The sequence below is a fragment of the Poecilia reticulata genome, linkage group LG7 (assembly GCF_000633615.1).
Source record: "Poecilia reticulata strain Guanapo linkage group LG7, Guppy_female_1.0+MT, whole genome shotgun sequence".
Taxonomy (NCBI): Eukaryota; Metazoa; Chordata; class Actinopteri; order Cyprinodontiformes; family Poeciliidae; genus Poecilia; species Poecilia reticulata.
Genome location: NC_024337.1, coordinates 21,629,195 through 21,652,347, shown reverse-complemented (window position 1 = coordinate 21,652,347; position 23,153 = coordinate 21,629,195). Strand labels below are relative to the sequence as shown.

Sequence of the window (23,153 nt, the reverse complement as noted above, 5' to 3'; positions counted from 1 at the left end):
TTACTCGGCAAACCATTTTGGATGGAGACGCACAGATCAGGTTATTCTTGGCTGACAAGGATTTCTGTTTTTTAATATCTGACTTTGCAATTCTGATTCATTTTCCACAAGGACTGCAGCACATGAAATAGAAAATATCCTATAATGCATTTCTCAATATCAGTCTGGTTTTCAATGCTTACACATAAAATTGTCACAAAAAAGCCCAAAAGCACTCAAAGAACAAGTGGGACTGCCAACACCATCTGGAAGAAAACCTTTTGGAAAACTTTTCTGTGAAGTCAAAAGTCATCCGTGCCTGCAGATGTTGTTGTGTTCAGTTCTGCACGTGGTTCATGGCCATGTGAACTCTGCCCTTATCAGACCACCATACAAACAAACTAACACCTCCACCCTGAACCTCTGCTCTGCTCCACCCTTTGGGACACACCCAGACAAAAGGGATCAGTGCCTCTTCATTAAACCCAGTGTGAGACTCTGGGGGGGTGCGACCTTGTTACGTGTCTGGGGGTGGGCGCTAGTGTCTCTTCAGACAGTTCAGTGTGTCTTGCCTGGGAGTGGGAGGTCGTGCGATTTTTTTTCCCGGGAAAAAGACGACGGGATACAAAAGGAGCCTTTTTTGGGCCCGCTGATGGGGTCATTGTAGCACGATAAAGGAGGAGAGCCAGGAGGCGGCTGCAGGCTTGTGTAGGATGAATACAAGCCGTAATGACGGCTGTGACAGACGAGCATATTATCTGCATCCTTTGTGGAAACGTACAGTGGCTCACTGCATCTTACCGCCCTCACAAACAAGATGTTTCATGTCTGAAACTGACCTTAAGGCACATAAACAACCTCCTGAGCTGCAGTCCTGATCTGAACATGATTGATCACGTTGAGATCACACAGATAAAATGAAGAAAACAAAATTTTTTTTAATAGCATGAACACAACAGGTTATGGTTACAGTTACGGTTTGACCGTTGATCAGTGAGAGCAGAAAGGGAGAGCATGTCGAGGCATGTCTGAGGAATGTTGGAGGCAGGACTTTAACTGTTAACATGACACCAGAGCCCGCAGCTGGAGGGGCTCAGACTCTCGCAGGGAAACAAAGAGGAGAAAGTAAGCACATGTGAAATGTATACCATGGCCTTCCCACTGCAACATCCACTCCTGTTTTCAACAACTCCATAAGTAAAGAGTTACAACAAAACCCTAAACTTTCCCCAATTCCACTCCATCTCCGGGTTTTTCTTTCGTGAGGACCATACATCATTTGTGTGCGAGAGATTTTTCCCCAAATCCCCCTTTTCATTACTGTCAGAGGCGATCACTCTGAAAAATTGGGCTCCTGGAGTGGACTTCAACTACGAACCTGGCCCTTCCTCTTGTCACCAGATGCTTAAAGATGTGTGTGTTTGGTACTGCGGAAGCACAGGAGGGGGACAAGGGATACAAAGGAGATGGGGAGTGTGGGAAACTTCACTCAGGCAAGTCCCCCAGCTTTTCAAAGACCCCCTGACCCAAACTCTGTGCCGTATAAGCACAGAATTTACATACCAATGCATGAATCCCATAAACAGACTGAATGTAACCCTACAACAGTGGTGGACAACCAGGTCTGGGTGGGCACAGAAACAAATGTCATCTGAGGTAGGCATTTTGAGCATATCAACGAAAAGACGCATCGATGGCAGGTTTTAAGTTACAAGAACAGCATCTTCAGAAAAGCAGAGAGTGAAAACTAACAAAACTGACAATGTGTACAAACCTGTGTGTAAACAACTGTAACTACCTGCTGAGACACTGCTCTTATACAGTGTTCCATCAGAAAGTTCAATGCAGATGAAGGTAAGGTTTCAATTTCTACACGGGGAAGATGAGGTCCTAAAAGCTGCCAGTAGCCTTCCTCCACTATAAAATTGCATTATCGTCTCAGAGTGCCATCGCCATAACGATTTATCACTCAGTTGTGCATTGAAAAGCAGTCCTTAGTGCAGGAAGATGGACCGACTCTGCTATGAAAATCACATTCAAATGCATTTCAATTTAAAATCGTACAACAAACGCACACTTTGTTAGCTTTAACACGGGGTATGTCCTCCTATGTGCACATAATGCAGGTAAACAAATAAGCAGTGTGTGAGGACTTAGTCTGCTATGTGATGAAAGCATAATCGCAGCCAAGATGAGGTGGGATTATGGACACAACCTCTGACCGGCTTCTCTTGGGAATCAGAAAAGATTAGTGAGTATGTCGGCCCATCCGAGACACAAAAAACAAAACCAGTAAACAGTAAACAAAACCGATGCATAGGTGACATATTTTAGCGCTAAACAGATGAGACTCATTCACTCTTAAATGAGTCTCATCGTAATAAAAAACCTTTTCTTCTCCTTGGTATGAATAAAACTAGGGGAGCTCAACCTTGGCAGACACAACATATGGCAAAAGATGGATTACATTTTAACAATAATCCAGTCTTTAGCTACCTGCTTACTGTGTGTTTGGCCTCTGCATGCAACAATAGCTCTAAGAATAACACCCGTTCCCTTTTTTTTAACACGAATTATACTTGTCCGGTTTCCTATAGTAGCATGGCAGACTAGCACAGATTAGGATTGATGCCAGTTCATTAGTGTAAAGAGGAAATGCTGCCTAAGGCAATTTACCAGGAGATACAAACATAGTAAAGATTTGAAGGTTTTAAAATGCTTTGTCTTTTGAGAGGTGCTTCTTACCGTGTGGCAAACATAGCTCGGAGAGAGGAGAAGGTCGCAGCGTCTTCCTTCAGAGCCTTCAGCTCGTTCCTCAGCTTCATCATGGTCTCCGTCACCATGGCCTTCTCGTTCTCATACTTGCTCTTCAGATTGGCCAAAGCAACCTCAGCTGTCTGTGAGTGAACAAGAGGAAATACAGAGTGAGAATCGCTGGTAAAAATTTCTTTTTCTGTCGTAACAACCAGAGAGACACTGAGAAATCAGCAGCACATTCAGACAAATGCAAGAAAATGCAGTTTGAGGACTTAAATAAAATCTACCAGCAAGACAACACTTAGAAGTCTTGCTGTAGATTATAGTATACAATTGCATTAAAATATATGTGACACGTCACAATTCCCATCCTTTGTACATGAAAATGCTTTTACACCATAGCTTGTTTAAAGAAAATGTTTACAGATACAAAATAGAAATTTGAAGGGACAAAATTGATAAATGTGATATCAAGGGATACAAATTCTCCCAAAGCCTCTTCCAGACTGTACAGGTGACAACACTCTTCCGTGTGGAAGTTGTTACTTAGCTAAAAAGAGTAAAAATTAATAATCAATCAACCACTGAGTTGTTACAAAATTAAGTCAATTAAGACAGGAAAGAAGCTATTTAAAAAAGAAACTATTTTCTGCATCATGTTGTGTCTGAATAAATCAGACAATATGACTTTTCGGAGGATTCCAAGATGGTTTGGAACATGACATGTGGAAATGTTGCCATTTGCTAGTACAAGATGCTAAAGAGAGTTCAACATGCCATCTTAGAAATCGACTTGTGTAATTTACTGTAAAATCTACAACTTCTCTCTCCAATACCGAGGAAGTAAAGAACCACTTTTCTGCCCTCACAGCAGGAAGGTGGTTCTTATAGTATCATCATGGCTCTCAAAGAGAAATCAGAACCAGCTGCCAGACTGGAAACGTCCCACAAAATTCTGGTGCATCTCTACAAACAAGTCGTACTGTAGAAACATCCTTAAATCTAAAAACGAATTAATTGCCGAGTCTACAATTGTCTGCCTCTCAGTCAGTTACCTCTGTTTAAGTGGACCAGTTCTCACAGCTGAATGTCAAATGCTCATGTAAAAGCTGTTATTTGTTTTTCTATGTGCTCTCAGTGAATAGCCCCACACATAGCTTTAAGGGCTGCCACAGCAACTGCAAACACACCCAACATTAGGGCTAAAATTCTTTGCATTTCACCCAGCAGCTCTGTTTTCCTAAACACATTGATACTCAGGGCAGCTGCCACCATATGGCCGCTTCCTCAGCGTGTGTTTGCGACTGTAACCCGTCTGCAACCTGTTTGGTGCAGCAGCTGATCAGACCTGAAATAGCTCCGTCTTTCACCGTTTCTGTCTGATAGTAACAACAAGCAGGCTGAACAAACAATGACAGGAGCAGACAAAACGGATTCACCCACCTGCTTGTTGGCCTTGAGGACAGTCCGCAGAGTAGCGATCTGCTCCCGCTTGGTGCTCAGCAGGGATTTCAGTTTGAGGATCTCCTCCATGCAGGCCTCTTTGTCCTTGTCTGCCACGGTGCCGAGCTCCAGAGATGCTACCCGCTGACGCGACAGCTCTGTGGTGCGATCCACGGCCAGCTGCAGGTGCTTGATCTGGTCTCTGATGATTGCCACCAGGTTGTAGATGTTCATGGGCTCGCGACGGTGGTCCGACACAGGGGAGGGGAGAGAGGAGACGGGCGAGGGAGCGCCATCACTGAGGTCGGCCCTTCCGTGCTCTGGGAAGAGACCCTTGGTCAGCAGGATGGGAGAACGCCGACCGCGGCCCTCCGGGCTGCTCCGGCCACCTTTGCCCTCCTTGTAGAAGTCGAGCATCACTCTGTTGGGGGTCTCGTTGTTGCACATGCAGACGTGGTTGTAGAGGGTGGCCAGTTCCTCGCTGAATGTTACCAGCTCGTCCTGGGCCACGCTCAGACTGCCCTGGGACTCGCCCGCCACGTCACTCAGCTAAAACGCAAAGAAATAAATCAGCTCCTGCTTCTTTGGGAGCACAGAAATGGTTTCACAGAGAAGCCTCTCACCTTGCGCAGCTCTTTCTCCAGCTTAGCCTTCTCTTCTCTCTCCACAAAAGTGGTCCTCTCCAGATTGGACAGCTTATCTCCCAGAGACCTGACGTCGTTCTCCAGACGGCTGCGCTCCTCGTCGTAGCGCGACTGACAGGTCTGGTATTCTGCTTTCAGCGTCTTCAGCTCCTCCTTCAGCTCCCCTGCCTCAGACACGGCCACCTGCCGGAGAAAAATGATGATTGAGCTTAAAAAGTCAAAACACAGACATTTTGTTGATTTGTTCGAGAGACGTTTGAGTTACCTTGTACTTGCACTCCAGGATCTCCGGTCCGTTAATGTCCACTTCGTAGTAGTCTCCGTCCTCGTGGCTGTCCCGCTCTTTCTCGTTGTCCAAAGCAGACTGGCGCTCCTTGCTGGCTTGGAGCTTACGGATGGCGCTGAGGTTCTCGGTCAGCCGGTTGACCTTCTCCTGATGCTCGGACAGAGCCCCATTGGCCTGCTCCAGCTGTTTCTGGGAGTCCTGCAGATTGGACAGCAGGTTGACCTTTTCCCGCTCCATCTGAGAAGAGATGCACAGAGATGCAATTTATTAATGTTTTAATAACTAAATGACGGGAAACGGGACTCCCGCTTTTAAGGATAATATTAAATCAGAGGATTAACTGTCCATGTGATAAGCTGCTTCAGCATCAGGATGGTGTTATCGCAGAATATGAGGCAGAGTGCCAGCAATATCAGCATCAGGGTCAGTGTGACCTTAACGGTTCAGATCGACCGGGTAAGGGTCGACTTACACACGTGAACAAAGCTGGGTTTATATCAGCACTGAGCTATTTCAAAAACTATGCCCGCATGATATGTGCCCGAAGTTTATTAATGAAAGATGAAACTACATTGCAGAAAATAAGACTTAAAATAAATTTGGTACCATAAGGTGGGCCTAGGTAAAAGCTGCCTTAGGACTTTATCCCATTAGATCTTTTTTAGGAGCCTTTAAGGTCACATCACCCCTAAAAAGAACCAGATGGTCTGCCACTGAAACAGATGTTCCCCAGCAGCCATTTCTACATCTGATGAAGGCAAAAGACAAAACAAGACATAAAAAAATAATAATAGTGTGCAAAACAATTGCTATCCACAGGTTCAGGTGAGTTTCTGGTGACCATGGTACCCAGACATGTGTGATCTTGTGGCGATGAGCAAGCAGATGGCAGGACCTCCAGTGGCACCACCTGCTGCCCTGGGAGCCCAGAGTGTGTGTGTGTGTGTGTCTGGCTCTCCTTGGATTAACTTTACTGTAATGGGATTTAGATGCCTGAGGCTGATGGGTCAGGATACAGCAAGCCTCTCCTCTGAGAAACACACCTTTAAATACAGATGAATTCTGTCTTGGTTAGAAATGGACCAATCAGGACTTTACAGCTAACTTCTCGGACCCATTTGTTTTCTTGCAAAGCTCTGACCTGCTGATGCCGATTACAGTAAATTCCACTTTCTTATAAAAAACACTGGATAACAAAAGAACATTCAAAAAGATTTTCTTTTTATTTAGCATTCTTTAATAATTACTTAATTTAGGAGCAGAGGCAAAATCACACCACTCTGTAAGAGTAACTGCAAAACAAGTGTTGAAACCCATTTTAAACTGAGATCTTTCAAACTGTTTCTACATCTTATATTAGTGATAAGCACAATTTCCAAAGTTTCCTAAAAGCTGTCAACATGTGACCTGTCCAGGCTGTACCCCGCCTCTTGTCTTCTTAGTCCATTTTTAGAAATAATGCTTTAGGATAACCTAAAGATTTTTGATCCATTCAAATTTTGTCTTTTGCAATTTTTATCTGTTTTTTTATTCCACTAAAATGACGTTCAACTTTAAAACTGACAGAAACAAGTAAATCTCTAAGACATGGCAATACTGCTGTGTGACAAAGAAATGTGAACAGAGACCAACCTGCATCAGCTGCTGTTTGAGCTTCTGGATTTCTGAGATGTTCAGCTCACTCAGCAGGTCGTCGACCAGGCTGGGCACTGGGCAGAAGAGCTCCTCCTTATTAGGAGTGGAGATGCGGTTGTCCTCGTTGATGGTGTTGGCCAGTTTGGTGAAGCTGTTCTCATATCCAAGCAGAGCCTCGTCGTTGTTAGGTTCCGTGGCGGCGTCGTCACTGAACTTGAGGCCATCCAGGGAAATGCTTAAAGGACTGAGGGAGAGATGTTGGAAATTACGTTATTTGATGCTTTGAACGAGTTTCCTAAAGCCTGACAGCAGCTTGTTTGTGTTCTGGTTACCTGTGATACAGAGTGTCTCCGATGTTCATGTAGTGGGAGAGCTCTTTCCTCAGAGAGGTCTTGAGCTCCCGCTCCGTCTTGATGGTCTCCAGAGCCTCGCCCAACTGACGTTCAGCGATTTCCTTCAGGCGGATGGCGTCCTCCAGCTGGCTGTTCAGGAACTGAGTGTCTTCTTCCAGACGACGGATCTCGTGCTTCAAACCCTCAAACTCCACCTAGACAGAGCAGAGGCAAGAGGAGTCAAGATTTCTGGAATTATAGAAAATCAGCCATTGGGTTAACTGATGAGGAGGCACCAAAAACAAAAGCATCATTATAAAAATGTATGTTTAGCACTTTAGATAATCTTATTTAAAAAAAAAAAAAAACATGTTTGAGATCCTTCTAAATTTGGAAGAATTTTTATTGAGCATACATTCATATACGCGTATGAGTAGGTTTAGTTTAGTACAAAATAAAACACCAAAGGTTCACTGTCAGTCAGAGATTGTGGTGAAAACCACCTGTAAATATTATGACAAAAACAGTCAGCAGTAGTCAGTATGCACAAAGGCTTATAGTTCCATACATGTTGCATTTTAATAAGAGTGTCATCAAAAAGTAATTTAGTTCAGGAAGTCAATTAAAAATGAAACACTATTCAGACAGAAATCGATATATTTCAAATGTTTTTTTTTTCCTGCTAGCTTTGATCATTTTGACTTACAGCTAATAAAAATGCTCAATGATTCAGCAGTTGTTCAATAAACGGATGATATATCACAGCATAATAAGTAAAAGTTGGGTGGAAGGAGAAAGTGTTGAAAAAGTTCCACAAGCAACAGGGACTTGTGCACCATACTGTATCAACATACTGTAACAAAGAACCTTAAGCAGCATTAAGGTTGCTGATGTTGTTGCTCCATTACTATGTAAAGTTCAAAACAATTTGCAATAAAATATAAGTATAAACTTCAGGGGGAAAAAAGAGATGTTTAGTTACAGTGGTTATTTTTTTTTAATTATTCTCATGGCGGACTTAAAACATGTAAAACTCAACAGAGAATTGCATTACATGATATGAAAAAGAGGCAATGTTTTTTGTTTATGTCATCAGTGAAAACAGGCCAGTGAGAAGTAGATGAAATGATAATCGACTTTAGGGTTTATATTTGATAACTGGCTTGTTTAAAATAAATTCAGCCCTAAGAAGTGGCTAAATGATACTCAAAAGCAATTAGAAATTTGCTAAGAAGATTGATCTCAAATCATTTTATAGTTAATCATCTCATCGTTTTATGCGTGTATGTAATTTTTACCGTGGCAACACTCTGCCCTCTGGCACTTCCTCACCTGACTCTGTTTGAGCACGGAGACTTGCTTCTGCAGAGAGATGTTCTCCTCCTCCAGCTCGGTGTAGTCCTGCAGCAGACGGCCCTCCCGGAACTTGTACTCCTTGATGTCATCACGCAGCTGATTCCTCTGGAGCTCCACCATCTCCCCGTTCTGTAGGTGAGCAGAGTTAGAGAAGCCGTCAGCTTGAGCAATGCCGACTTTGATCGAGGAGAGCTGCAGCACTGCAACCGTTTTTAACGTTTTCAATCTTACTAAATTATAAAGAGCTCCCATCTGGATGAACCAAATGTGTGCCTGCTGGAAGGTAGGTGCCAGGTGTCGCTCCGGGCAGTGGGCCACCAGCTCTCTCACTTGACACTTCTAACTGCACTAAAGGGATTGAAGCCTGCCTCGTCTCTCTTAGGGACGAGTGTTTCCTGTGAGTGGGTGGAAAAGCTGTGCAATGGTCTAATTATCCAAATGAGAACCCCATTATGAGTCTTTCTTTGCATCTAAAGAGTAATCGACACAAGTGAGGAAGCTACAGAAGAAAGGTGGTGCAAAAACTGGCTGAAATGTCCCAGAAGTGTGCCAGAGAAACAAGAGGTTTTGCGTTGACTTTTTTGTTAGCTCCTATTACCAAACCCCACTCTGTTTCTAATGTCCTGTAAGGGCAGTCTGATACCTCATGCTGCTCAGGCTTCATTAATAAAATAAAGCACAGAGAAGCCAGGAACCAGCCTTTCCACCATAAGGCTTCTATCTCCCTACTGAACCATGCAAAACCTTACCAGTTGCCTAAAAGGAAGTACTTCGTTGCCTAGTATGCTTAGTTAGAATAATAAAAAAAAAAAAAAACAGCATATGTCTTGGATTTTACATCAATGTGTTAATGAGAGTGGTCTCTCAGTCAGGAGATTACCTAATACCGAAGAGACTATTAACTATCAATCTGTGTCTGCTCGTTTGACCCCTTCCTCTCATGCCATCGCCATGTGGCCACGTCAAAATCCCCTCCTCTGGGGTCATTTTATCGGTCTCCCAAAGTCGCTCTTGAGGGGGTTTCACTTAGACATTCATCTAGATTAACTATCATTATGATACAGGGCTTTGCAACAGTATTCACACCGCTGGAAACTTTTCAGTTTTGATATGTTACAAAAAGACGTCTTTTTATGATAGCCCAACAAGCACATCATTGGGAAGTTGAAGGATTGTGTTTTATTTATCTATTTATTTTCAATCGAAGAGGTACATTTGTATTTATTGTAGGTATTAAATCCAGGGCAACCATTTGCTTTCAGTAAGGCACACAATTAATAAATAGAATCACCGTGCTTATAATTTAATTGTAGTATAAATCCAGATGTTCTTTGAAGGCATCAAAGGTTTGTTAGAAAGCATCAAAGAACAAAAAGTATTATGAGACAAACTAACAGCAGACAGTTCAGACACAAAGTTGTAGAAACATTTAAAGCAGGTTTACCTTCCAGAACATTACGTCAAGCTTTGAACACCTCACTGTTTTTAATCCATCAGCTAAAAACATACGAGTACACCACAATTGGAAACATACCAAACTATGAATGTGCACCTAAACTGGTAACAAGGAGCTAAAGATAAGGATTTTAAACCAAAAAGGTTCCAGTTCTCAACTTGTCTTTTACTACCCAATAGTTCTGTCTGAACCACGTCATTTTTGATATAAGTAAGTGCCTCATTCTTTTATTGTTTGAGCTCACTCTGGTTTATGAAAGATTATAGTGCTGATCGTAGGCAGTTTAAGCTCACAAGTATTATTTATCTGAGTATCCCTGCAATTAGATGCCATTAAACACCTAATTTATTAACGCTGTCTTAAACAAGCAGCAGTGTTTCTGAACGCTCGCTCCTTTTACAGCTCACTACCCTTAATATTTGGTTCGGATGAATAGCAAGGCAGTGAAATGTTGTTAATTCCCAGAGATCAAGAGTATGATCCATGTTAGCAGCTCAATAATTAAACGCCAAGTGCAGAACAGATAGATTTAAGACCATCATTTGATGAATTAAGATTCATCAGATGCACATGTCTGATGAACCATGTTGGTGCGTTAGTAAATAAGAAAGTCGTACTTCTATGACTTCTGAGAGAGACAAGAATCAAAGCAAAGTTGAGAAAGCAGCATTAAGAGCATCACTAGCTCAGATGTATCAGACAATATAAACAGTGAATTCATTATGTCTGAAGATAATCTCATCAGCAGAGTAATCTCTTTTTGTTAGCTGAACAATGCAGAGCCAGCTGGCTGCTCAGGTCTCCTCCTGGTCAGGGCTATGTGCCTCAGCTGGTGGGTTAGCTCCAGATGAAAAGACGCTGCTCCGATCTGATTGAAATGCACACATGGGTGGTGACCTTTGACCTTCTGCGTCCTCCATTACCCCGTGCCCCAGATTGGAAATTGTGTTCCAAAACTACAAAGTGCTAATAACATTTATTTTTTGTGAGGGCCGTAATGACACTCTGGGGAATGTTACTGGAATTATTCTGGGGAGCAATCTGCTGCCTCCAACAGAGCTCATTAGGAAGAAGTCACTCACAGGCTTACGTCAGGCCAGCGGCTGTAGCTTTTGTCACTACAGCCGACGCCTTGACAGCTGTCCTGTCAGCCACACACGTTCCAGACGAGAGTGTCACCTGGTGGCAGAACTAACACAACCAGGCTACGCCAAAGCGCAGAACTGCATCGTAAAATTTCTAAAGGCACGCAGATTTTTTTAAAAAAATTTTCATCTTTGATTTTTTTTGCAAAGCTTTAACCCGATTAAGAATTTAGCTGGTTTATAGCCAAAAAATAAAGACATTTTAAACAATGAAGGATTTAGAAGTCTTTGGAGTCTTTAATGTCTTATATTAGCAATTAGCATGACTACCATTACAAAGAGAGCAATCTTTTTGTAATCTTCTATTCTTAGTCTGCCTCTTGCTAAAGTGATGGACAGACTAATATGGTACAAGACTGTTTTATTTATACATTCAGCCAGTCTGACTGGGAAAATACATATTTTGCCCTACTTCTCTGCTTTCGCATAAAGCCCCTTGACCTCAATTTCCCTCTCCATCTTATTCACTTTGCACTTAAGCAAAATGTATGTCTCAGTTCTTTCCAAACACATTTCCTCACAAAGTGCAGAAGCCCAGAAATGTCACGACAGAGAGGCAGAGCATCAGCTTCCCTGTGCTTATATTTACTCCATCTCTCTACTTCTCCTAGTGACACCATTGACCTCCATCTTGCCACTTCACCATCCCTGTTGCTCTAATTTTTCCAACCCCCACTGTGCCTCCATCATCCCTGCATCCGTGTGCTTTTAAAAGCCATGAGTCAATCACTTTTATTCCCCCCACATGCTAAATCTATAGTCCGTCACATCTGAAAAGTAGAAGTGAGGGAAACATTTTCCTGAAATCTGCGCCATAAATTAAAGTTGGGAATGAGGAGCAAACCGACACGTCCTTGAACATCCTTTCAAAGTCATATGAACTCACGTTAAATCCACCAAGCCAAATCTACCTCAAATCACTTCCAGGAGAGACGGGGCATGAATAACAGATGTAGAGCGGCTACACAAACAAGGCCAAAGAATATCAAAGCTCAGAGGCATTGTACCACAGGAGGGTGAAAGCCGATCTGCTTTTATCCCCGGCCTTTGCTGCGAGTGGCTGCCATTGTTTGCATGGAGCTCCAACTCATCATGAAACCACAGTCAAGGTTGTACATCTAAAGGAAACAGATCATATAAAAACGTAGAGAACTCTAGAAGTGACTGCCTTGTCGTACTTTTCCCTTTGTATGATGACATAGAAACCTACAAGGTGACTCTTTCATTCCCTGAACTCAGTGAGTTTGTGAATTTGAGGTCATATGGGTGAGATCAAATCAGAGTGGAAAATCTGAGTTTACACCCATTAATGGAAGTGCCCATGAGGGCCTGTGTGTGTATGTGTAAGCTGTAGTTGATTCATTAGTAAACATTGATCCACAGCAGGAAATCTCTGTGGTCTAGTGATGCAGCAGTTAAATGAATAATTATAAGGATCAATTGAAAATATCCTAAAGGTGTTTAAGAAACACACCCCAAATATAGGAACCATACTATTAGATGCACGACTCAATGTTTTGCAGAATGATTTTTTGTTACAATTACAGCTGAGAGTCTTTCCGTGTCTCTGATGTCTCTACCAGTTTCTCCACATCTAGTGATTGATTCCATGATTGGATAGAATTCATCCGCAAAAATATAAAAATTTTTCCACAAATTCTCAATTGAGTTTAGATTTGAACTCTCTAAGCTACTCCAACACATAAAAATGCTTTAAACTAGGCTACTGTTTATGTTTGGGGTCTTTGTGTCGCTGGAAGGTAAACCTCTGCCTCAGCCTTGGGTATGTTGGTCTATCACTGAAAAAACAAATAAAATCCATGGCCTGTAATTAGAAGGCAATAAACTCTAAAGTTCAGGGAGTCTACAGTTTTTTTTCAAGCTTCTGTATCTAAACAGGGAGTAAAACACAGTAATCCAGAAATTCATTAGGTTGTGAATCATACGTGCCAGCTGGAGTAGGAATAATGCTACCAAAACAGACCGATCCATCTCAGTAATAGCCCATTCTTATAAAGAAGCAGTTTGTCAGCCTTCTCTCCATTTATCTTTCCTTGCACGCTCTCCTCCTCCAAAATGCCGTAGAAAAAAAGAGGGTCGATCTCAGCATTAATGTCATGAGAAATGATGAGGAGGCAGACATCAACACCCCGGAGTCCTCCAGGACTAGGAGTCTTATTACATTAGCCTCATGATAATGACAGGGAACAAAGAGCAACCTTCCTTGGATCTCTATAGGACTCTAGTCAGACCGTTCAACACGAGGCATGGCTTTAGGAGTGCCAACAAAATTGCTCTTGAGCCTCTGTGAATCACTATTTCACAAGTAAAAACATGAAGCCCCGTACTCAGATTTCTTCTGGGTATAATAAAAACAGTGGTCTTGTTTGTAATGAGGCTCACCTCCCTAGCTTTATCCACCCCCCTTGGAGAATTATTCCATCAGTAAACAGTCCTTCCACTTTCACACTCTTAAACAAACTGAAAAAAAAATTGTGCCTATAAACTGTTAAAATGAGCTGAGAAATCTCATCATTTGAGGGCCAACATTAGCTTTTTAAAATGGAGGCGTAGAGAGGAACCCTTAATCTGGGTGGAAAACACAGTGTGAAGATAGGCTAAAGCTCACTGATAACATTTACAACATGGCTATGGCTTTGCATGATAATGTTCTGACACTCATCCATCTGGGCTTCCTATTCTGTGAAGATAATGAGGCGCATCACTAGAGGCATATTCCCCACAATACATGAGATTGGATTTAATGAAGTCATGCCTATAAGCGTGCGCCTCCTCACAATGTTACTGGCTCTTTGTCTGACTATAATCCTATAGACTGAGACGTACCAGTGGAATATGTCTCATCTTTGCTTTGTGCCACCATATCAGTGTTTGGCATTAAATCGCCTGGTTGGTTTAAATGGAAAATATGGAACCAGCTGAGATGCTTCAGCTGCGACAAAATCCTGTTAAGTAAACGGAGCTTCCAGATATGTGAAATTTTGCTGTAAAACAACTGGTTTTGGAACAAAAACCATCAAATTGAGAATGTTTGGATGCATTTTGTTCCACATATACTGAGTCAGTGGAAGCTGTTAACTAAAATATATTGCATCTTGGACTGAAAGAACTATGCAGACATGTATGGCTAGAGTCATTTCAAACAAATAAAAGAAAGAAGCTACAGTTGCAGACTGTCAGCTGCATTCCATGTTAAACTTATGATAATTGAGTCATTCAGTCAGTCCACCTTCTGACTCTACATGATTAGCCATGCACGCTTAGAAAAAGCAGAGCAATCCACTATTGGCAATGGATTTGTGCCCATTAAGCCCAGCTCCTTCTCAAAATGGATTTTAGGTCTCCTTTTTCTTCTGTATCAATCTCAGTGTGTCCTAGTGCCTCCCCCCTTTCCTCTTCCAGCATCAGCTCAGGGCTAATTCGAAATCCCAGAGACAAAGGCTTCTTTCAGGCCTGCCAGTGTGGTCACAATGCCAGCCTCAGTGCCCGGGCTTTCTCCATTTGCCCACCACAACACACTCCTAGCACCCGGTAAAGTGGCACCGGTGGGGTGCCATTATCTCGAATACATGAGGTAATTTACACATCAGAACCTTTTATCCGACTAATTAGTGCGGATTGAAGTCCATTGCAATACTGCCCGGTGGTCAAAAAGGGGATGGCATTGGCCAGAAAGACACCAGTGAACCACACTGCAACACAGTAAATCAGAACTGCTCTGTATTTAAATCCACCATGAAGGTATTTGTTGTAAATATCCCCAGGTGATCAATCAATCAATCAAATTTTATTTGTATAGCACATTTCAGCAGCAAGGCATTTCAAGGTGCTTTACATAATTAAAAAACAAAATAAAAACAGCATGTGACATTGAATAAACAGTAAGAAAGAGAAAGAGATTTTGGAAAAAGAAAAAAAAAGAAAAAGAAAAAAAAATTAAAAAAAAGATAAAAACATACTTTTGTTACAGAATTTAAGCGCCTGTCGTCGCCGGACTCCACCATCCGTTTAACACGGGTATTATCCATGCCCCGTCGCCTAACAGGACAAGGCCTCCAACCTTGCAGCACTAGGCTCCGTCTACCTATCACACAAATTTTTGCGCTAGGATTTCGCCATTCTACACGGATTTTTGTGAATTATTTTTACCTGTTAGAGTCTAGAATTTACAGGTGATGGATTTAATGTGTAAAATGTAACAGGAAAAAGAAACCATGTTTTGAGTAGATGGTTGGCTGAAGGCACAGTGGATCAATAGCATGGTAGAGCACATCTGGCTTCCATAAAACTAACTTTCACCAACACAGAGAAGCAGCAGCTGACCTAATTATTGCTGTATTTAGAGCTTTTCAGAATTTAAGTCGTTGGCAGGAACATGCCATTTTTAAGTCTTTGCCTAATCTCTGTAAGAAGCACTGCTGACATCTGTTTCGAACAGTGACTCAAAAAACAGCAGTAGGTCTTGCGGATGTCTACGGACCAATGGGGTTTCTTCAGAAATTCATCAATTCCCTTATTGAGGACTTGACCTTAAACACAGAGCACTGGGCTAAATCTGCTGCGGATGAGCAGCTGGGTCTAACAATATTATGGAAAGATAATTAAACCGGAAAGAGAAACAGGAAACAGTTAGTCCCATGCGGATGCACAAAGAAACAGGTGATTTTGGATGGTCAATTCATGTTTCAGACAATTAGTTAATAAAAAAAAAAAATGTATATATTTATAGTTCAGTGAAGGGAATGTTTGGCGTTTGACCCGGCTAATTGCAGATGGTTGTCTGTAATCCTTTGGAATAGAGCTGTATCAACTACAAATAGCTAAAGATGGTTCGAAATATCAAACCTGTCATCAATTTCTAAAATCCTTTTTAGCAGTGATTGCTCTCTCTCTCTGATTTGGCTAAAATGAGCATCTGCAGGTCAAAAAGCTGGGATCAGAATTTGTCCACAATCTTTTGATCAGTGCATCTAAGAAAAGAGCACAAAGTCAGAAGCAAGATTCAAGGTGATGCATTGTAGCTTCATTAACGTGCTATAAAAACTAAAGATGATGAAACCTAAACAAACAGGCTCCAGGTGTCTGTTCCGTTCGTTGCAATAAAGCTCATCTCACCATGCAATCTGCTACACAAAATCCCTTCATTATTATTCCAGTTTTGACTTGGCCGCCAAGGGAACATAGACCTCATCATCAAAGAAACAAATCATGCCCAAGGGCCTCCACCTGCCTCTCTGTTCATCTCATTTCATCCTTTCATGTCCTCTTGTCTCGGCTGCATCAAACACACCTGTCAATGTAATTCCAGCCTGTTCTGCTATCTTGCTAATATAATGTCATCATCACTTGTGGAATCACATGCAGAAATTGCTGCACATGCATCACACAACTCCTGGCAAAGACACGCAGCCCACGTCCTGAACTGGGCTGTTGTCTCTTCAAATGAGGTCAATTGGCTGTGAATGTATGTAAATAGCAGCGATGAAGAGGACAGGCTTTGTCCAAAGTAGGGCAAGAATAATGGATTTTTACATGATATTGGGATAAGCTTGCTGGAATGTGCGCCGAGAAATGGTTTGGACTGAGCGTCAGACAAACACTGACAGGTTTGTTTAATCGGAGTTGAGAGTTATCCAATAAAGAAGCATGCCTAGGATGCAACAGCAAACGCAACAGGCTGAGAACCATTTTCATGCAGGGATGTGAACTAAGATAATTGGTCAATTTGTGTGGGATCCCGTCATCTTTTTGGAGTAGACACTTTTCCCATGGTCAATCAATCAATCAAGTTTATTTGTACAGCACATCTAAGCAACAACAGTCCAAAGTGCTTTACATCGCAAAAGCACAAATAAATAGCTGACTCATCTACTTTTTTCAGGATTATAGCCACACCTCACCTGAGAATAGGGTGGAGTAAAGAACATCAAGTTCAAAGATGAAGCGTTTCCATAATTATTAGGTAATTAATGTTGTCAAAACATGTCAGAAGCACGTGAAAGCATCTCTGCCAGAGCTAAAACCCCTGGATGGTTAACATACAACAGAATTAATGCAGCAACATCAACCATACTAGAGCATTCACTGAAATCGGCTACCATGGTAATGATGTGTACAAAAACATTTCAAACTGTTGCTATAGAGACTCAGTAGCCCCCCTCAATCCCCCCAAAGATGTCACTTTTTTTCTCTGGTTCTCCGACAGTGAGCTTTAGAGACTCACTGTAGAGACTCCTCTACATGTGAATGGCGGCAAAATGTCTGCCCTCATACTGCCATATCAGTCACATTCCCAGTTCATTTCATTAATGTTTATCTTGGTCTGACTGTACTTGTCTTGAAAATTAACTAAAACTTGTAAATAACTTAAGAATGGCACTAAGGCAAACCGGTGTTCACCATCTTATGTAACCTTTTTGTCTTTCCCATTTTGAAGAGAGGCTAAAAGAAATCGGCCTCAATCTCTCATCATATCTGTATACCTAGGAAACAGAAAGTCACAAATTCCTAATTGAAAGCCTTTGCACAATCTTAAATTAAAAAAAAAGTAAAATAGAGATAAAAATGCTTCAGATAGAATTATTTTAGAAGGCCAATATGTCTTGCAGCAAAAGAGCTCACTTATGTTCCAAGTCGCTGTGTGGTGTTGGCTAAAAGGATGCGCAATGCCGTAATCCTGAATATTAAATATACATAATTCATTATTCTTTAGAGCAAATAAAGAGTGAGCTGCACAGTAGGGGCTTTGTATCACTCCTTACCTCTTTCATCTCCTGGGAGATGGCAACAAGGCGTTCATTCTCAGACTGGGTATTGGTCAGGATGTTGCGAGTCTGCCGCAGTTCGTTCTGCAGCTCAAGGACCCTCTGCTCATAGTAGGCCTCCTTACACGCCGACTCCTGGATCAGAGACTCCTCCCGGCTTTCCCCATCTGCTGCCACCTTCCTGTGGTTGGTGTAAGCTTGTCCAAAGGCCTAAATGTGCAGAAAATAATATTTTAGTGCTACAGAAATAATGTTTGATACATGGCGACCAAGAGTGTGTCACATTTTGGAATATAAGGGTCAGGAGTTGATGGAAGAAACGTTTGCTTGTGCTTCACCCGCTTTAAACTGACACTGATCTCTTCTTTAGTGGTTCACCTGAGGACTGTGGAGCAGAATCTACCAAAACACTCCCGTCGCTCAGTGGAGATTATCATTTAGGGTCCATCTGGGCTGTATCAGTGTCTTACCCACCAAATCCCGTCCCACCCCCTTCCTTTGGCTGCAGGATGCTGGCCTCTCCAGCACGTGCACTGCAGTGACCCCACAGATGGAAACAGGCAAACAGCAAAAGTAGAGCAAACAGACGAGTGTCCAAGTGATTGTGAAAGGACTGTTTTTAATGCTCTTTAATACCTTAGATCATAGCAAAACAGGAGGTCACAAGATCAGATGAGGAGAGGATCAACTTTATGTAGATTAAAAGAACAGATGAGATAAAGCTCCGGCCTCTAATTTTTCTCAGCATTAAAAGGCAACGAACTGTCATGTAATTTGAGATGTGAAAAAAATTATTTTGTCCTGTTGATACAACCTTAATGTGTTATTAGCCTGCAAGGCAGAAACACCAAACCATTGGAAGAGACAGACCTTCATCACAGCGGGAACTAGGTTATGCCACGCACTGCTTTCTCAAACGAATCACCCGTCTGATAACAGATTTCATTTTCAATCCCGTAACCGTCGTTGTTTGGGTGGAAATATTCTTTTTTATCTCTCCTCGTAGCGGGTGTGCACACAGTAATCTAAAAATCACATGAGATAAAGAACATGACCTTATTTGCCTCTCTCTCTGTGACCAGCTACTACAATTGGCTGCTGGCAGGCTGCTGCATTGTATGAATCCCAGTGGTTGCTTCTAAGCAAGCAAGGAAAAAAAAACTTAACAAAACAAAACACTTTTATATTTGTATTTGTCAAACTGCCCTACTTGCAGAACCTGGACAAATTTGTGCATTTGTAAAACAGGAGATTGTGGAAAAGGCTTGTGCAATATGACCAAATGATGGCTCCCAGTCATGCTGTGTGCTGTTGGCTAAAAGGATGCGCAATGCCGTAATCCTGAATTCAGAAGGAACAGGGTTTCCCCCAGGGTATTATTGTATTATAAACCTGGAGGGTCACCAGGCTTTACTTGTGACCCTATCAGGTTAAGCATTTCTTATTTACTTAAGTCTTTTTAAAATGTTAGCATTTTTAAGACTAATTTTCAAATCTTTCATTAACAAATAATTATCAAGTGATATTTTCAAATTTCATGTCAACTTTAAACATTGTATAATAATTCAAAAACACAACGGGCTGCTGCATGACTGACTGTCCTAACGCCCAACCACCGGGTTTAGCAAGTTTTCTGGAGAAAACCTTGTGGAAGAATAGATTAAATCTCTCTTAAGGTTCACACCATCTGCTAACAGATCCTCATCGACACACCTTCCAGAGGTAAACCACAACTTATTAAATCATTGCCACAACTTGCTGAAAGGAGTTGAGGAATGTCCCAATGTTTTTTTTATTTGCTCAGACGATAGAAACAATCTTACAAAAGAGATAAAATACAAAGATTAGTACAAAAAAGAAATACAAGCTTCTGTGGCAAACATCCAAACTCTCATCATTCAGGGAAAATCAAGGAGAAAGACGTTACTGTGAAACAGTATTTTTGATAAAATAAGATTGTCTTTAGCAACTTATATCATTGATCAAGTTGCTAATCAATGATATACATAAGTTGATTATTGATTATTACTTCCTAAGTAAATTTCCAAAAGAATTTCCAAAACATTCTTTTGGAAATGTTTCAAAAAGCATGCAAACATGTCAAACACTTTGCCATCAGATTCATAGGCTTAAAACTCGAAAAGATAGAATGAAGTTTCCTGTATTCAGTTTAGCCTTCATGTTATCTACTAAAGTCTTGGTCTTTCTTGCAGCCACAATGAACTGCAGAAACATTACAACATGTGGAATATATTTTCCTTTTAAACAGCTTCCTTCAGCTTTAGTGCTTCCTGTTTTATTTTATGAAAGCTTCGCTGATGCTGAAATGTAACTAACTCAAACTCCTGTTTGCTCTGTAACAGCACCCACACTGAAGAGTGTTCCTGTCAGCTGGATCTTGCAGAATGAGGAGGTTGCATCCGTTTATTACAATCTTTAGTTTCTGACTAGCTAACTAGGAGAACGTCAATCATTATCCATCAACAGAGAATGTCTCTGTATATCTCGAGTATAAACAATCTCTTACCTATGTAGAGGTGGTTGGTCGGTAAATATATAACCAGTAGTGGGGATTTTATAGAAAGCCTGTGTAAGTCAATAGACAATTTGTGCTTTAAATTGTGGATTACAGTGTGTGTCCTAAATGTCTTTTCAAACTGTGCCACATGCCAAGGAAATCATATCAATAATCAGCAGGGGGCCGTGTTTGATTAAAATGTTATTAAACACACAGGAACCAATCAAAATCAGGGGGAATCCCATCATTATAATCTGAAAGCAGGCTTGGTTTCTGAGGGGACAATCAGTCCAATCTAAAGAGGGCTATCACTGAAGCAAACAGAGTCCCCTGCCAAAACCCCACTGACCCATTGAATTTAATCTCAGTTCCCCACAGGGGCAAGAGTTTAGGCTACTTTTGAGGGAGGGAACATTGATTGCACGTGGCCAAGGCTGTAATCTCCCAGTGAGCGGTCAACTCAGTTTATAATTCATCTTTAGCCGACCATATGTTGGAGTTGTGCTGGTTTTTATAAGCTGGACTGCAATTCAAAAGCCAAAGTGTAGAACCAGAAGTGATCTCCAACCTCACGTGTCTGAGGAGGAGATTACTGAACTCTGATCTTGTTTTGATTTGCTCAACTTTTCAGAATCTTGACTTCCTCAAACAATTTCACACATAAGAACTGAAGATCAGTGTGTTGAAGTGAATCACAACAGACTGCTGCGTGGGTGAACTGATGCAAACCATCAGGAGGAGGAAGCGCGAAGCTATTTTTATAATTTAGTTTTACATTAAGTCTTCTTCAGGCGGTGGTTTGTTTTACAGATTTAAACTTGGAAACAAACACTGCAACTTAGCAAGAGTTGCTATGAAAGACACATGGCTCAACATGGCGGGACTCGTGATGCAGCATGTCGTCTAATCTGAACAATGTTGCAACCTTCAAAGACAAATCTGCTGATTAAAAGGTTGGGAAAATGACAGGACACACAGGCTTTGGTTAAAAAAAGCATCTCTGTTTCAAAACTTTACATGGAAAAGAAAGGCAACGCAGATGAAACACAGACCAAAGCATTCACTGTTTGTTTTTCCAACACAGAAGCATTCTGTTGATGATTCACTTGATCTGTAAGGCAAGTTCACAACGGGGGAGGGGAGGTGAGGGGCATCGGGGTCTTGCAGGTGAAAAATAGATCAATACATAGCTCAGAGGCACAGTGGAACTGAAATACACATATATCGTCTTATTTTATTTTCCTGTTTTCCTGGCTAAGATGGTGCTTTTGTAGGAGTGAATCAAGCACAGGGGTCATAAAATAGTCCTAGACTCTCAATATAGCTAACACGAGTGAATCAGTATGAAGACACCTAAAACCCACTCATAACACCTATGATATAATCTAGAGGGAAACTCTTCAAAATCTGAGAAATAGATTACAGCTGACTTCGATGCAATCACTGGATTACCGTGTACGACTGAGAATTTGTGGGCTGACAGACGTAGACATGCACTAATGTAATAAACTGACATTCTGGCAGCATCTGTAGTGTGGGCTGATGCTGAGCTGAGATTTCCGTCTCCTCAGCAGCATTCTTGGGCTCTGAGAGTCTGTAGCGAATGCTAAACAATAACGCTGTGTGGTGTCGACCGGTTCCATTTCTCAATACGCAGAAGGCTGGAGAGCCGGGGTCAACTCTGGATGCCAAAGCAGTGATTCAGCAACCCTGAAGGCTGATCAGTGGTAGGGTTCTCATTGTATGCAACTGCAGAGGAAGCGAGGAGCAGCGAGGGACAAAAAAACAGCAAATACACACACACTGAATAGAATCTCCTGCCTCGTGAGTCTCAGCTCACATGGAGTCATAAACTGTGATGATAAATAGTCCTGCTCGTTTCCTTCCTCTTCCCTTTGGACTAAATTCGCAGGCCACTGCGCATCCAGTGAGTTTAACACAAATTGCTCCGAGCTCTGTGTTAATTCTATATTTAGCTGGCCATGTCTCTAGAGGGATGGAGTTCAAATGTGTCCGACAAGCTTGTGGTTTCCAGAGAATGACCCACTACTCTATACTAAGAAGACTTATTTTTTATTTTTGTCTGGGATTTAGAACCTCTTCAGTGATCCACCAATCAGAATTTTAAGGTCAACTCCAATCTTCAGTTTTTGGTTAAGTTTTGACTTGCCAGTAAAGATTTTATCTGATTACTATTTCTCTTTTAGAACAATAAGAAAAAATGAAGTGAGAATTTAAAAAGTATTTTTTAAAGGCCTTTTTGCCATTTGTCATCACAATGAAGATAAAATGAAGAATTGACATTTTAATTAATAATTAGGAGCTTAGCATAACTAGCATTACTGCAGCCCAAATGAACTGCAGAAATATCCTGACATGTTGTAGGAAATGGATTCTTTATTAATGTACTTCTCATGACTTTATTGTTCAACACAATGCTAAAGCTGAACATATTCAACACAAACAACATTATGAGATGAATACAAACAAAAGCATTTTTTGTCTATTGCACCTCTTATAGTGTTTATTAATGGTGGGTTCAGTGACAGTGACTGGATAAAGTTTGTATTTTGGACTTTCCAACTGGCTGGTCATCAGTCAAGGTCAATCCAGCTGAAGATCAGTCACTTTTAGCCATTTTGGTGCATTTTCACTCTACATGTTATATCATGTATTAATAGGATGTAAAACATGCAACACCTGTATCACAGCACCGGTTCTTTGGTTTTACAACCCTGCTGTTCATCTGTCTTACACCTATGGCATTTGCTATAATGAGTAACACATAGCCAGCTAATCATTTACTCGTCTGTAAAT

General features: G+C 41.5%; 1 protein-coding gene across 1 annotated transcript in view; it reads right to left on the bottom strand.

Moving 5' to 3' along the window:
• Positions 1-23,153, bottom strand: part of bicd2 (BICD cargo adaptor 2) — a 38,074-nt gene that overhangs the window by 2,635 nt on the left and 12,286 nt on the right. Inside the window, exons 2-9 of the mRNA XM_008414086.2 lie at positions 17,816-18,028; positions 8,409-8,561; positions 7,077-7,291; positions 6,742-6,988; positions 5,089-5,346; positions 4,803-5,006; positions 4,180-4,728; positions 2,725-2,876 (exon numbers count right to left, since the gene is read on the bottom strand). Coding sequence (XP_008412308.1) covers positions 2,725-2,876; positions 4,180-4,728; positions 4,803-5,006; positions 5,089-5,346; positions 6,742-6,988; positions 7,077-7,291; positions 8,409-8,561; positions 17,816-18,028 — 1,991 coding nt within the window. The remainder of the gene's footprint in view (positions 1-2,724; positions 2,877-4,179; positions 4,729-4,802; positions 5,007-5,088; positions 5,347-6,741; positions 6,989-7,076; positions 7,292-8,408; positions 8,562-17,815; positions 18,029-23,153) is intronic.